At 40.3% G+C, this 13,924-nt stretch overlaps 1 protein-coding gene across 13 annotated transcripts in view; it reads left to right on the forward strand.

Moving 5' to 3' along the window:
• ANKFN1 (ankyrin repeat and fibronectin type III domain containing 1) overlaps positions 1 to 13,924 on the forward strand; it is a 556,807-nt gene that overhangs the window by 518,169 nt on the left and 24,714 nt on the right. For 12 of the 13 annotated variants that reach the window (XM_072646766.1, XM_072646762.1, XM_072646765.1 and 9 more), the window contains 2 exons: positions 934 to 1,102; positions 13,205 to 13,371. In XM_072646766.1, coding sequence (XP_072502867.1) covers positions 934 to 1,102; positions 13,205 to 13,371 — 336 coding nt within the window. Of the gene's footprint in view, positions 1 to 933; positions 6,949 to 13,204; positions 13,372 to 13,924 lie in introns of those variants that run through there. The other variant, XM_072646768.1, reaches the window with a different exon arrangement.

Raw genomic sequence — 13,924 nt, forward strand, 5'->3', positions numbered from 1 at the left:
GCACAAAGACCTTGCCAATAGTGAGAAAAGAATGTGGATGTGCCCTTATCTTTTAAAAGCACAACATAATCAAACACCTGCTGGAACTGACCCACCTTGAAGCAATGGGACGAACTGGTTAATTTGGAGAGAGCCCTTCTATCCCTGCCATAATCCAAGTTTAAGTTGGAACTGCAAGGTCAACATAGGACTGTCACCAGTATGGTACAGAATGAAGTCCATAACCAGGGCTTGTCATGCTCACACACAGTTCCTTGCTTATTGTGCGTGCACAATAATAAATGTGTGTTGAGTTGAAATATTTGCAGAATGGATAGATGGCTGACAGTAGAGTCATTTAGCAGACAGTTATATTATTCCAGTTGGAGCCACTCTTGGAATGAAGAACTAGTTCTCCTTAAGATAGTCAATTCTATTAAGGGATTTCTTTGGCTTAGCAGGTTCGAAGAGGCTCACATTTCATTGGTGACTCTCTTGGGCTGTATATACATGTTGGGAGAAGGCTGCTTAACTGCATGCAACAATTTTTTTTTTTTTTGATGCTAGTAAAATTTTCTCAGACGTTGGCCAGAAACTGCATTTTTCCTCCCAACCAACCTAAATTGAAAGTAGTGGATTTTTAATTCAATCCATTTTTGCTGTTCCACGTAATTATATTCATCATTTCAAAAACCCCACAGAATTCAATCATTTTCTGCTTTTTTTATAAGAAGCATAAATGTTGTTTTCGGCGTTTATGTGGAACATTACTGCCTTAAATCTTGATTTTATATAGCATTATTAAATGGGCTGAACCCTAATATTTGTGTTGTATAAAAATTCCAAGCTTGAAGTCATGTAATTTTGTTAGATGTTTTATGCCGGCTTGGTGTTGTTTATGTAAGTGCCATGTTGTAACTCTCCTATTTTTTCTCTGCGCGTGTCCCTCTACAGGCCAGGCACTTCCGTCTCTACACACAGGAGGTGTTGGAAATGGGTCACAATGTCTCCTTTCTTCTCCTGCTCCCTGCCTCAGACGACGTCTGTACGGCCCCAGGACAGAATAATCCTTACACCCCGCACTCAGGATTTCTTAACCTCCCTCTTCAAATGTTTGAACTTGGTACATACTAGCTTATTCCACCTAGAAATAGTAACCCAGCCCCCTTCGAATTGAATCACAAAGTGATATCTGTTCCCCCCTTGTCCCAGTGGAGGACCAATAAATCACATGATAGCTTTGGCAACAGCCCTCCCTAGAACTGTGTACAAGTCAGTGAGAAAGCAAAACCCTCTGACTATGGTGTGTGCTGGAGGGGTAATTATTGAAGGCTTGCGAAGGCAGTCCAGAGAGGGGGAGTCCAGACACAAAGTTCATAGTCATCAGGCTTCAGGCAGTCCCTGCTTTTCTTGAAAGAGAAAATACAAGAACCCATGTGGTCATGAAAAGAACTCCTCCCCAGCCCCCACCCCCAGCACACACCACCAAAAAAAAAAAATGAGAGTTTGCATCACTTTGGAGAAAATTTCTGCACTCCTGGATGGTCAATATTTTTTTCACCATTCTTTTGTTTCTTTTTAAATGAAATTTGGATTTGTAAAACAAAATTCCAGTCAAGAAATCACTTCAGAAATTGAGGTCTCCCAATGACGAGCAGGGTTTCTTGGGATGCAATATCGTTAGAAGGATGCATATTTCTGAAAATTATGATGAGATCTTATCCTGACTTTCTGAAATGAATGGCAAGGCCCCAGTTTCTATGTGTTCAAGAAGGCCCCTGGCGCACATGCTCCCCACCCCCCAGCATGGGAATAAATATGCTTTGTCTTTATTCCCATGCTTCATCTTTTTAGCCAAACCAATAAGAGGCAATTAGCAAGAGAGTTCAGTCAGTTCAACTGAATTGTATGATTTGTGAGTGGGTGAGTGAAATGGAGGTAGAAAGTGTGGGTATTACTCCTCAGACTCTAGATTTAGAAGCAGATACAGCAACTGCCTATTGCCCAGGTCAGGGCTATAACAAAAAGCTTGGAATATACTCTTGATTTTCTTAGTCATTAACAATATAATTGCCGAAATAATAATAATCAATAGCAGTTGTTTTCTAGAGAAGACAAAGAATCCATTCAACATAAACATCAGCCTTCTTAATCAGACCCTGGGATCCTAGGTTGTCTGTTAAGCGACATTACCTGGATGGCAGGTACTTTTCTTTTTTGCACCTCTTTTGTGCCTCATAACTAATCATATTGGCCATCGTATTCCCATAAGCCTCCGTGTGAATGTAGTTATTTAATGAGCTCCTCAGCCAAGAAGTCTTGTTATTCCAGGGAAGAAAGGCACCACTGTTCTGTACTGCCATTTAGAGGAGTGTCCTTCTTTATTGTCCAGAAATAGGGCAGAACATCTCATCTAGAAGCCAGTGAGGATCCCACCACATGTAGCCATTCCACTGCCAACCCTGGAAAGATAGCTCCTCTATCCAAAGGCAATGCTAGGAGGAACTCCTGTATTTCCATTGAACTTACCAAATCCTGGGCGACCTCTCTGCTAATGGTAGGGAGGCCTCAGACTATAATGGAAAGAGTTCTGGAACTGAAGATGAAGGACCTCAGTTTGAATCCTGGCTCTGACACTTTACATCCTGTGTGATAGGAATAGGGACAAAATTGAACTCGGTATTTCCTTGGTGTATAGTACTGCCAAGTGAAGAAGATCCCCCTACCAGGGCAGATTGGCATCTTCTCTGCAAATAATAGGTCTTGGGGGGTTACTTAATATTCTTGAGAGATTAGGTGACTTACTCAGGGTCACACATGCTAGTATGTGTCAAAGGTAGGACTTGATCCTCGATTTTCCTGGTTTTGAGGTCAGTTGTCTATGACTATGCCATGCTGCCCTGAATGAGCTGTGTGACTTTGAGAAAATATGGCCATTTGTTTGGGCCAAAGTATTCTCCACTGTAAAATGAGGGATTTGGACTACATGCTTTATAAAACCCCTTCTCAGCTCTAACTCTTTTGATTCTTATGGTTGAAAATCATCCTTCTAGACAGAATAATATTTATTGGTCAGTGTAGACATCCCCCTCTACTAGCAGGAATGAGAGTTCACCCTTCATTGTGGTAATAACCAGGCCTCAGGGATTTAGAATTGGAAGACTCAGTTAGTCTGCCCTTCCCCTCCTTCCTTTTCATATCCCCAACTCTTTGGCTTTGCCAGGATCTAAGTCAAAAAGGAGCTGATGACTAGCAACGTGGTCCATCCAATTTCATTTGGATTCTTAAATTTTCCCACCCCAAATTCTTTTCAGCTTTATCTTACTTTTTTTTTAAAAAGCTTTGTCCAAGTGTTAACATTCTCTGTTGACTCATACTGAAGATTCTTAATGTTCCTTAAAGTCATGGATCCCTTTGGCAGCCTGGTGAAGCCTATGGATCTCCTCAAAATCACATGCTTAAATGCATAAAATAAAATACCTAAGATTACAGATTAATCAGTTATATTGAAATAGTTATCAAAGTATTAAAAGAAAGCAAGTTCACAGACCCCTGGTGAAGAACATCTGATTTATGCATTTCACTTGAGTAAGCTTGCTAAATCTCTTAGGAGATGATGATCAGCATACTATAGCCAGCTTAGATGGGAGCTTCCCAGGAGGAGAGATTTTCAGTATGAATGCAGAGGGATCCAAACTTCCTCTGATCTCACCAGTTCAACTCCTTTATTTCTTTCTCAACCATTCACTTACAGAAAAATCAGAGATTCATATATTTAAAACTAGAAGACCTCAGAGACTTTTTACAGAGGAAAAAACTGAGGCCTGAGGCCATTAAGTGATTTGCCCAAGGACAAATAACCCAGAAGTGGCATAGAAGAAATTTAAATCCAGGTCTCTGACTTTACAGTCACGCTTCTTTCCACTATACCACAAGACACAAACTCTAACAAACTCAGTGTCTTAGCGTGTGAACCCAAAACTACTGACTCTCCCTTTTCCATCTTCCCAAAGCCCACACCCTGCCACCCATCTACACCATCACTTGCAGCACCAGCTTTGAGTTGTTTTCCCAGAATTGAAGATAGGTTAGCATTGATTTAACCATACTCTCTCAGTCACTTAAAGCTCATGCATGAATGGAATGGTTGTGGCCCAGTTGGGGCCACAGTTGGTTGTATTTGGGAGGCTAGCGTCATGGCTTTGGTTTGCTAAAGGGCTCACTCAGTCAGCCTCTTTTCCCTGGCCACAGAGTATGCCCTTAATTTTGATCAACTTGTGAATATATAGTTGACCCATTTGTTAGTTTTCTTTGGAAACTGAGGGCACATAGTCTAACTAGTAAGCAATTAGTAAATTGACTAGCATAATGCTCATTATATCTCAGTGTCATGAGTAGTATTGAAAGTATAGGCTTTCCTCAACCCAGGTAAGCAAAACTTTTTCAAAAGGCCCACTTCATTTAATCCTCAATCTTGACAACATCCCTAAACATGATAAGCCCACAGTTATACCTTATATAGGAACTCCTGTGGAATTGCTCTGTATGAATGTGTGTGTGTGTGTGTGTGTGTGTGTGTGTTTGGCACATTTATTGGGAGAGGAGGATAATGCATCTTTAAAACACCAGTACGTGACATATACTAATCATGATCACTTAATAAATGCTTCCAGACTGACTGACTGACTAAAGAGAGTGCTAATGATTTGTAAACTGGTGGTAGTTGGGTTTTTTGTTTGTTTGTTTTTTTAAGGGGACTTCCTTCTGCCTCTTGAATATAGTTTCACAGTAAGCAATGGGGACATGTGCTAAGTATTTCTGAGAAATGAGGGTGGGTTGTAGGGAAAGCAACCCACAGTGAGGAAATTCTGGCCGTTAACAACATGGGAGATTTAATGGGTTTTTTAAAAGGTGTAAATCAAGGGAAAATGTCTATTGTTATCATATAATAAGAAGTTTCCCTCTGTTTCAATTTGACTGGTACCATTCATCCATGTCCTCACAAAAGAATAGGAGATGTGGTAAATATATTTTTATTACTAGTTTAGTGAATCACTGATAGCCTGCTCCTCAGACATAGAAACACTTCTTTTGATTGTATTCCAACCCTAAGTGGATTTTATTAAAACATAAAACATTATCATGAAGCTTATTGGGTGAAGACTGGGTAGAACATCAAATCTACAGAGGATATTCCTCCACAGGTTTTCTCTGACAGAGACTCTGTCATGAACCATCAATACATTTGGAAAAAAGTCAAGTCATGGGAAATTCTAGATTTGCGAGTAAAATTAATTTCCATTCAGATAGCTCAATAAATGCAAAACCAAGTTGGATAGGATAGAACTTCCGCTTAAGTAAGAGACTGTGTGTGCTTAGAGACTCACAAGAGGAGCTAACCAATTTTTGACCTTGGGTAAATCACGTAATCTCCCTGGACCTGTTTCCTTGTTTGTAAAATAAAGACATGGGGTCAGGACCAGATGGCATAGGAAGTAATCATCTTCTTGGCTGGAATCTGCAAGAAATCAGACAATCAATCTCATGAAAAAGCAGTCAAAAGATATAAAAGAGATGGAATACTCCCAGCCTCTCCTTTCATTCATTCTTTATTTGGGTTGCTGATGCTAACTGCTGATGCTAGGACTGACTGAAAAGATAAAATTGGAGTCAACATCCCAGCTCCATCTTTTATTATAAATGTGACTTTAGCCAATTCATTAAACTTCAGAAGACTTGTTTCATCCTATGCTTTGTAAAAAAGAGGGGATTGGATTAGATGACCCTACCAGTTCTAAACCTATGACCCTGTGGTGCAAACTAAGGTCTGATTTTTCACCTTCATCAGCACCATGAGGGATGGACTTTCTCTCCTCCCAATGTTGGGTTGCATCTAGACTCTATGGAAGTCAAGGAATTTTGGAATTGGAAGTGGTCTAAACAAGTATTTTCCTCTATCCCCCACTTCTCAGTAGGTCCATACTCAAACTATCTCTAATGTCAATCTAATCTGAGACCCTTCAAGAAGAATGTTCCTGTAATCCCCCTCCCTCTTCTTCCTATGTTTCAGCTATCCTCTCCTGACATTCTGTCTTGTAGCCAACTAAAACTGGCTTTATGGTATATTGGGGAAAAAAAGAATTGACCTGAAAGTAAGGAGACACTGTGTTTTAATCCTGGTTCTGCCACTAACTTGTTATATATAAGCCCCAGAAAAGTTATTTCCTTTCTCTAGGTCTTGGTTTTTTCCTTTGTAAAATGAAGGAGTTTGACAGTAATGAGATCCTTTCCATGTCTAACACTGAGTCAGGGATTTAGGGTGTAAAAGAGTGTCAGATTTAAAGTCAGAGTCCTGGGCTCAAATCCTGACTCTCTCTTACTACCTGAGTAACTTAATTTCTCTAAGCCCTGACTTCCTCAACTGTAAAATGTAGGTGCTTTATTAGATAACTTCAAAGATTCCTTCGAGTTTTAAGTCCATGAACTCATGAATCTACAAATACCCATTCCAGTGACCCCTTTGATTCTTTCTGTCATCATAGGCAAAGAGGGTAGTAGAGGGAGTGGAAGTTAATTTATTTAACAAATCATGTGGCATAAAGGTGGTTTATTATAGTATGATCCCAGCATGTCAATTAATGTGATTCACATTTTTTAAAGTAAAAGTTTCCAATGTCTCCGTCCCACTTACACACACATACCCACACACACACCCACACATCCACACACACACTAGAGTCACCACTATTATATCTTCATTAAACCACCAAAAAAGTTACTTTAACATTTATTAAATAACATTAAAGACTCTGGATGAAAATCATGAGATCCTAGAGAGACATAATTGAAAACCATCATAAATTACTTGTGAAATGGCATGCAGATGACATGGCCACTGGGGAGACCACCCTAACCTCAAAGTCTCCTGTAGCATTAGCCACAGTAGGGGAAAGTTGTAGATTTCCTGGATTTTGGTTTTACTTTATTTTTTCCTAGAAGTAATCTGTGAATTATTTCAATTGGAATTTCACTTTCTATGTTCATGAATACTAGGAAGTTCTTTTCTATTATTTCTTTCATTATAGTGTTAAGGATTTTTTGTCCTGTTATTCTTCTGGAAGACCTATGATCCTTAAGTTGTCTCTATGTATCCTGTCTTTGAAATTCACATGTTTTGCTTCCATACTGAGCATATTTTCTCTTAATGTTATTGTTTTGTTCTTCTCTTCTTCTAGGTTATCCTTCACTTCTGCATATTTGCATTTCCATTCTATTGTTCTCTATTTTGTTTCTGTTGTAAGACTTGACATTATAAACTCAAATTATTTTTTTATTTCACTCATTATTTTTGCACATAATTATGTGCACATAATTATGAGAGCACATAAATTGTGCTCTCATAATTCTCATTTCTCTTTTAAGCCTCTCAGGAATCAGTGATCACATATTGTGGTTTTGTGTTTTTTTCTAAAATTCCACAGGGTTTTCTCTTCAATCAAGAGTTAGGTCATTTTTCTTTACTTTGCAATATTTATTCATAGATGCCTGAACTTGTTTACTAGATCTGGAGGCCATGTTTCCTTCCATTGTTATTGTTTTCTTTTTTGACTTATCTGTTTGTGTTCAAGATTTCTGAGAATTTTTTCTTCCTGAAGTCTTTGATCCTTTCAGTCTTCCCCATTCCCTCCTTATTATCCTTATTACTCACTTCCTGACTCCCTCCCCTCTGATTGTGGTTTCCTTGGGATCTCAAAGCATCTTGGCTTCCTCCCACAATGAGTAATTCATCATTCAATAGCCTAGGTCTCTGTCCCCAACTGACTTTTGAGTCAAAACTGACCCCAGTTGAGTACTGTGCTTTTTCTCTCAAGCTTGGAAATATGCTACACAGACCTGCCACATACACATACAGTGCCCTGTCCTAGTGACCTGTCCACCCCTCCTGCTCCTCAGTTCTCTGACCTTGCACTGGCAATTCAAAGTCAGGTTTTTTCTAGCACTAGTAGTTCAGAGCTTTGCAGCACTAGTGCTTCCAGGCTGTAGCCCCTGGCAGGCTTTTGTTCCTGAAGGGCAGTGGTCAAACTGTCAAAGCCCAAACAAACTTTCTCAGGCTGCAGCCAGGGTTTCCATGGCACTGGAAAGAAGAGAAAAGGGACTGGGTTATAGGAATGGGTTTTAATATAAACCTGTTTCATGTCCCTGTAACCATTAGAGCAGCTTTGCTTGCTGGTAGTGTGTGAAGTATGGAAGGGGTGTTGGGTGAGCTTAGGGTTAGTGAGCATCAGTTTTTGTGTTTGAGTTTTTTTAACCTTCTTCTGAAGTCTGGGTGTCCTAGACCATGGAAACAACAGAAGTTGCTTTATCTTTGGTACATAATTTATGTTTTGGGAAGGTTTGAGAGGTCAAATAAAATGTTTAGTCCTCTTGTTGCTCATGTGACCCAGAAGTCTAGTGTCTCTTTTTGAAAGGACTTACTTCAACTTTTTTTCTTCTCTTCTAAGTCATTGTCATAGGAATTTGTGGAATTGAGAGCTATAAGGTCCCTTAGAGATTACCTGGCTCTAACTCCCCATGTTATAAAAGTGAGGCCCAGAGGGGTGAAGGGACTGGCCAAAGATTGTTCAGTCAATAAGAAGCAAGACTAGAATTTGAATCCAGGTTTCTTTTCACTATATATTTTTTCTCTTCTGATTTTCTCTTTTTCTTTAATTTTTTTTCCTAAGGAAGACAGAGGTGACAGAAAAGGATGCAGAAAAGAGAGATAAAGAGAGGATAGAGAAAGAGAGAGAGAGACAGAGAGAAAGAGACAGAGAGAGAGAAAGACAGAGAGAGAGAGAATTTTAAAATTTTGGTTCAGCTCAGAAAGAGTAGCTCTAAGACATTTCATTGTCTCTCCTGCCAAAAGATGACATCTGTTAAGTGCTAACAGGACATAATCCCTACTTTGAAAAGCATGAGGTCAGATTTATGGGGCTGTTTAGGGATAAAAGAAAACTAGAATGTCACAGAAATTTCTAGGGTTCATATTCTATGATCCTGCAGTAGGTTGCAGACAGTCTCACAACCCAGGAAGACCTTGGGAATAATTTAAACCAGAACAGCACAAGACAAAATGCAATAAAGGGGATCCTTTGGAGCAAAGATCTAAGTGACCTTGGCTTTGGGATAAGGGTTAGAGTTCTCTCACCTCTGCAGAGGGAGCAGGGATCATTCTTTCCATCTATTGTTGGATTCATTGGGCCCCTTCACTAGACAGTACATTAGATAGGTTGTCCAGTGTCTCAGGTCACTAACTGCGAAAACAGAGGCATATTCTTAAGGAAGAACTAAATGGCTTATGAAAGTTAGCATGACCTAGCAAACAGAGATTGGTCCTCAGAATCAAGAAACCTGAGTAAAAGCCTGATATACTGCCTATAGACATCTAAAGCAAGTTATTTAGCCTCCCAGTGGCCCCAGAGAACTCTGTAAGCCTCTAAGTTACAGAGAAGTTGCCCATCTACATTCACGAAGGGAGTTTCTTCATTGGAAATTTTCTATACCAATGAAATCATAGGTTTTGCCCCAAAAAATGGCATGTGGAAGGTGCAGGGGAGGCTCTAACTGGCAGAATGCCCAAATTAGTGCACAACACAATAGAGGATAACTATATTGAGAGGTACAACCTCTAAAACTGTACACAGCTTACTCTAAGCAAGATTGGTGAAGTCCTACATTTCCAGGCCATGAGGCTGAATTTTCATCACTGCTTCTTTGCTCCACCTTCTCCAGTTTCCAGGGGAAAATATAAATTGTGAAGGCAGCCCTACTCTTACCTCACTGCCATTTGAGGTATACTCAGCATGGTGGTTGTAGAGACAGAGTCAAGGATAAAAGTAGACAGTGATAAAAGAAAGGAATATATGACATTTTGTTGTTCAGTTAAGTTCAACTCTTTGTGACCCAATTTGTAGTTTTCTTGGCAAAGATACTGGAACAGTTTGCTAGTTCCTTCTACAACTCATTTTACAGTTGAGGAAATTGAGGCAAACAGTTAAATGACTTGCCTAATGTCACACAGCTAGTAAGTTTCTGAGGCCAGATTTTAACTCAGCTCTTCCTGACTCAAGGCCTAGTGGTCTATCTGTTGTACCACCTCGTTGCCTACCATATGATGTACAGTACACTCAGTCATTCAGCAAGCATTTATTAATCACCTGTTATGTGCTGGGCACCATGTGAGGGGCAAAGACAAGAGCTTACATTTGATGAATAGAAGTAAACATGTTAATATATAGGTACAGATTGAATATGCCCAAAGTAAATATAAGAAAAAATTAGAGGGGAAAACACTGGCAGTTGGGGGTACTAAGAAAGACTTTGTTAGAAGGTAAAGCTTAAGATGAATTTCAAAAGAAAATAGGGATTCTAAGAGGGAGAATAAAGGGAAAATTGTATTTCAGGCATAGAGGACACTCTGAATGGTGATGAAAGATGGAGTGAGAAACAGTATGAAAGCCAATCCGATTGGATCATAGCATTTGTGAGGGGGAGTAATGTATAATAAACTTTGAGAGGTAGAAGCCAGGCTGGGAAGGATTTTAAATGTCAAACACAGGAGTTTTATTGGACCTTTGAAGTAATAGGGAGCCACAGGAGGTTAATTATTGAGTATGAGAAGTGTTGTAGTCAGAGCTGAGTTTTAGAAAAATCATTTCATCAGTTGTATGGAAAGAAAGTAGATGGGAGAGGGAAAAAACTTGAGGCAGAGAGACCAAAAAGAAAAGCATTGCCATTGCTCCAAGGAGAGGTGAGAGAGGCCTGATGTCATGTAATGGCTGGGTGAATGGAGAGAAGCAGACAGATGCAAGAGGGTCTGCTTCATCCAGGTCCAGCAAGGGCTCGATACTAGCTTCTGCCTGCTGAAGGAGGGGTGGCTTACTTACTTGAAAGGGTCTGGTACCAAGTATATAGGTCTCAGCCTCAGGACCAAAGACTTAAGAGACCTCTGCCTCCTATTAACCAAACTGACCACTAAGAGAACAGGAGGTAGATGCTCCCTTTGGCCCCTCTCACCAAAGAAACCAAGAAACAAATATGAAAAAGGCTGCAACAGGCTGCCTAACTGAATATGCCCATTTGGAATCCAGAGCACGGACAACAGTGCAGGGATCTGCTGAGAGAGCAAATGAGGTTTCAGGAAAACATGACTCCATGTTGCACAATGCCCAGGATTAGACAAAGGACGACCCTCACCAGCCTCAGAGTAGTTGTCTCTTCCCTTTGGAGGAGACACCAATGGGGTAAGCTGCAAGGTGTGGTCAGTCAGGGCAGTTCAAGTAAGCAACCAGGACTTGGCTTGTTCATCAGAGGCTGGTCAGTAGGTATGGAATGTAGTCTGGGGCCAGCTACCCTTCCATGGATCAGGGTGGGACTACCTCCTCGAAGCAGGCTGGGCATGTCCCCATGATGCCAAGGACTCAGGCCACAGCTGATCCCTCCCCACTCCCCATCTCTATGCTCCAGGCTTCCATTGCCCTCAGGGGAAGAAGTCCAACCTTGGCATGACCCACTTGCAGCTCAATTCCCAGTTGCTTCCAAAGAAGCTAAATGTGTTGGGGGCAGGGTGAGAAGTGTGTGAGGGGGCAGGGCAGTGTAGAGGGCTGAAAGAAAAAACAGTTCTAGTCATGACAGACTCCTGAGAGAAGAGAGAGAGAGAGAGACTCAGGGTTTCAAAGATAGGCTATAGAGAAACTAGAAGAATAACCTTTCACACTTTTGCTTCAGTGTTTCTAGTCCTGGCTCAAATCTTGACATTCAGTGAAAGTCAAATTCAAAAATCAAACCCAGGTTTCAAGTTTTCTGCTATGCCTTTCTTTTCTTTAAAGTGATCAGCAAACTCATTTTTCTAATTTGATGAATGTGAAATACCAATAAATCAACAAGTGGTTATTATATACTTGCTGTGTGCCAAACGCTGTGCTAAGCACTGAGGATACCACTACAAAGAACAAAACAATTGCTCTCCTCTGTAGATATAGGTGTCAATGTAGTTTTAGATGCATGTGTAAACTTAAATAGAGTCACACATAGGTCTAGATGAAAATGAGAGAGGACAGAGAGGTAGAGATGGAGAAAGGGAGAGAGGAAAGAAAGGAAGGAAGGAAGGAAGGAAGGAAGGAAGGAAGGAAGGAAGGAAGGAAGGAAGGAAGGAAGGAAGGAAGGAAGGAAGGAAGGAAGGGGAGAGATGGAAATAGGGACAAAGACAGGATGAGGATAGGAATGGAGCTGGATATGGGGTTAGAGATAAGAATGTATGTATGAAGCAGCACGGCATAGTGGATAAAAAGCTGGACTTGGAGTCAGGAAGACCTGGGTACAAGTCCTGCCTTCTATACATACTGATTTTGTAACCACGGGCAAGAGACGTACCCTTAACTTGAAGACTGTCATTTGTAGAACATTTTCTGATTTGCATTGAGAGAGTGATATTCCTGGGGGCAGCCAACAGTGTAGTGCATAATCTGCTCAACCTACCCTACAGTCAAGAAGATCTGAGTTCAAATTTGGCCTCAGATGCTTGCCAGCTGTGACCTTGGGCAAATGTTTTCTTGTTTTCTCATCTGTAAGATGGGGATAACATTAGCACATTTCTGCCAGGGCTTTTGCAAGGATCAAATGAGATAAAAATTATAAAGCCCTTAGCATAGTGTCTGGCACATAGTAAGCGCTTGGATATTAGTATTGTTATTATTTGTGCATCAGGAGTTTTCTACACCAATTTCTACACCAATAACAGGTCTAAATCCCCCCATAAAAAATACATAGACAGACACTAGTCAGACAGACAAATGTATATGTGCATATATATATATATATATATATACACACACATATGTATGTGTATATATATACATATATATGTGTGTATATATGCATACATACATATATACAAACATATACTTTGTTCATGAGGGAAAAGTCCACATAAACTCTGACTTTAACCCACACCATTTCCCTGTGTCTTACCCAAGGCTGGGTAAAAAATCTTAAAAGGAAAACTCTCTGACTAAAGCCAGACAACTGGCCCCTTAAGAGCACATTTATAATTTATTTATGGCTTAATATTTTCCACTGATCAGATTAATAAATCATGTTTTCATTCAACTTGTTTTCTCCAAGGTATGAATTTCTCTATTTTGATACCAGATCTTAATATGTTTTGTTTTGCTTGTCCATTTTCCAGTTCATTTTTGTAGCTACAGGGAGAAATTCATTAGTCTGTATTGCCGCCTGTCTGCTGTCTCGGAGCTCGATTCTCTGAACACCCAGCAATCCCTGAGGGAAGCAATCTCAGACAACGAAGTAGCAGCAGCCAAGCAAAGACACCAGCAAGTCTTAGATTATGTGCAGGTAACTGTGGGCTCCCATTGAGGTGAAGGAGGGGAAGTTAGAGGTGGGAGATGAGAATCCAACTTACATCCCAACAGATTCCTCCTCAACTAGAGAAATGGGGGTGGACAGGGTGATGAGGTGGAAGAAGAATTGAATTTGACATTCCAAAGACTATGATGTTAACTACCTGGGCAACCTTGGACAAATCACATTTCTTGAACAACTGTTTCCTCATCAGTTGAATGGGGAAGTAGGGTAGGATAAATGATCGTTAGGCCCCTTCTAAATCTACGTATCTTTCTCCCCCAAACCTCTTATCCCTTTTAATTGAACCTCTCCTGAAGATTTAGTAATTTTCTAATTTAAGGTTATTTGTCTTCATCCTCTCCTCACTTCAACCCCTCATTGGAATACAAATTCATTAAGGAGTGTGTGTGTGGTGGGGGAAGTGTGTTTGTGTATGTATATCATTTTCTCTCTAGTATCTATAGATGCAGAATGACTTGGTGTATAAGGTGCTGGGGTTAGCAACAAAAAGACCTGAGTTCAAATCTTCCTTTTGATTCTTACT

This window comes from Notamacropus eugenii, chromosome 2 (assembly GCF_028372415.1).
Source record: "Notamacropus eugenii isolate mMacEug1 chromosome 2, mMacEug1.pri_v2, whole genome shotgun sequence".
NCBI lineage: Eukaryota > Metazoa > Chordata > Mammalia > Diprotodontia > Macropodidae > Notamacropus > Notamacropus eugenii.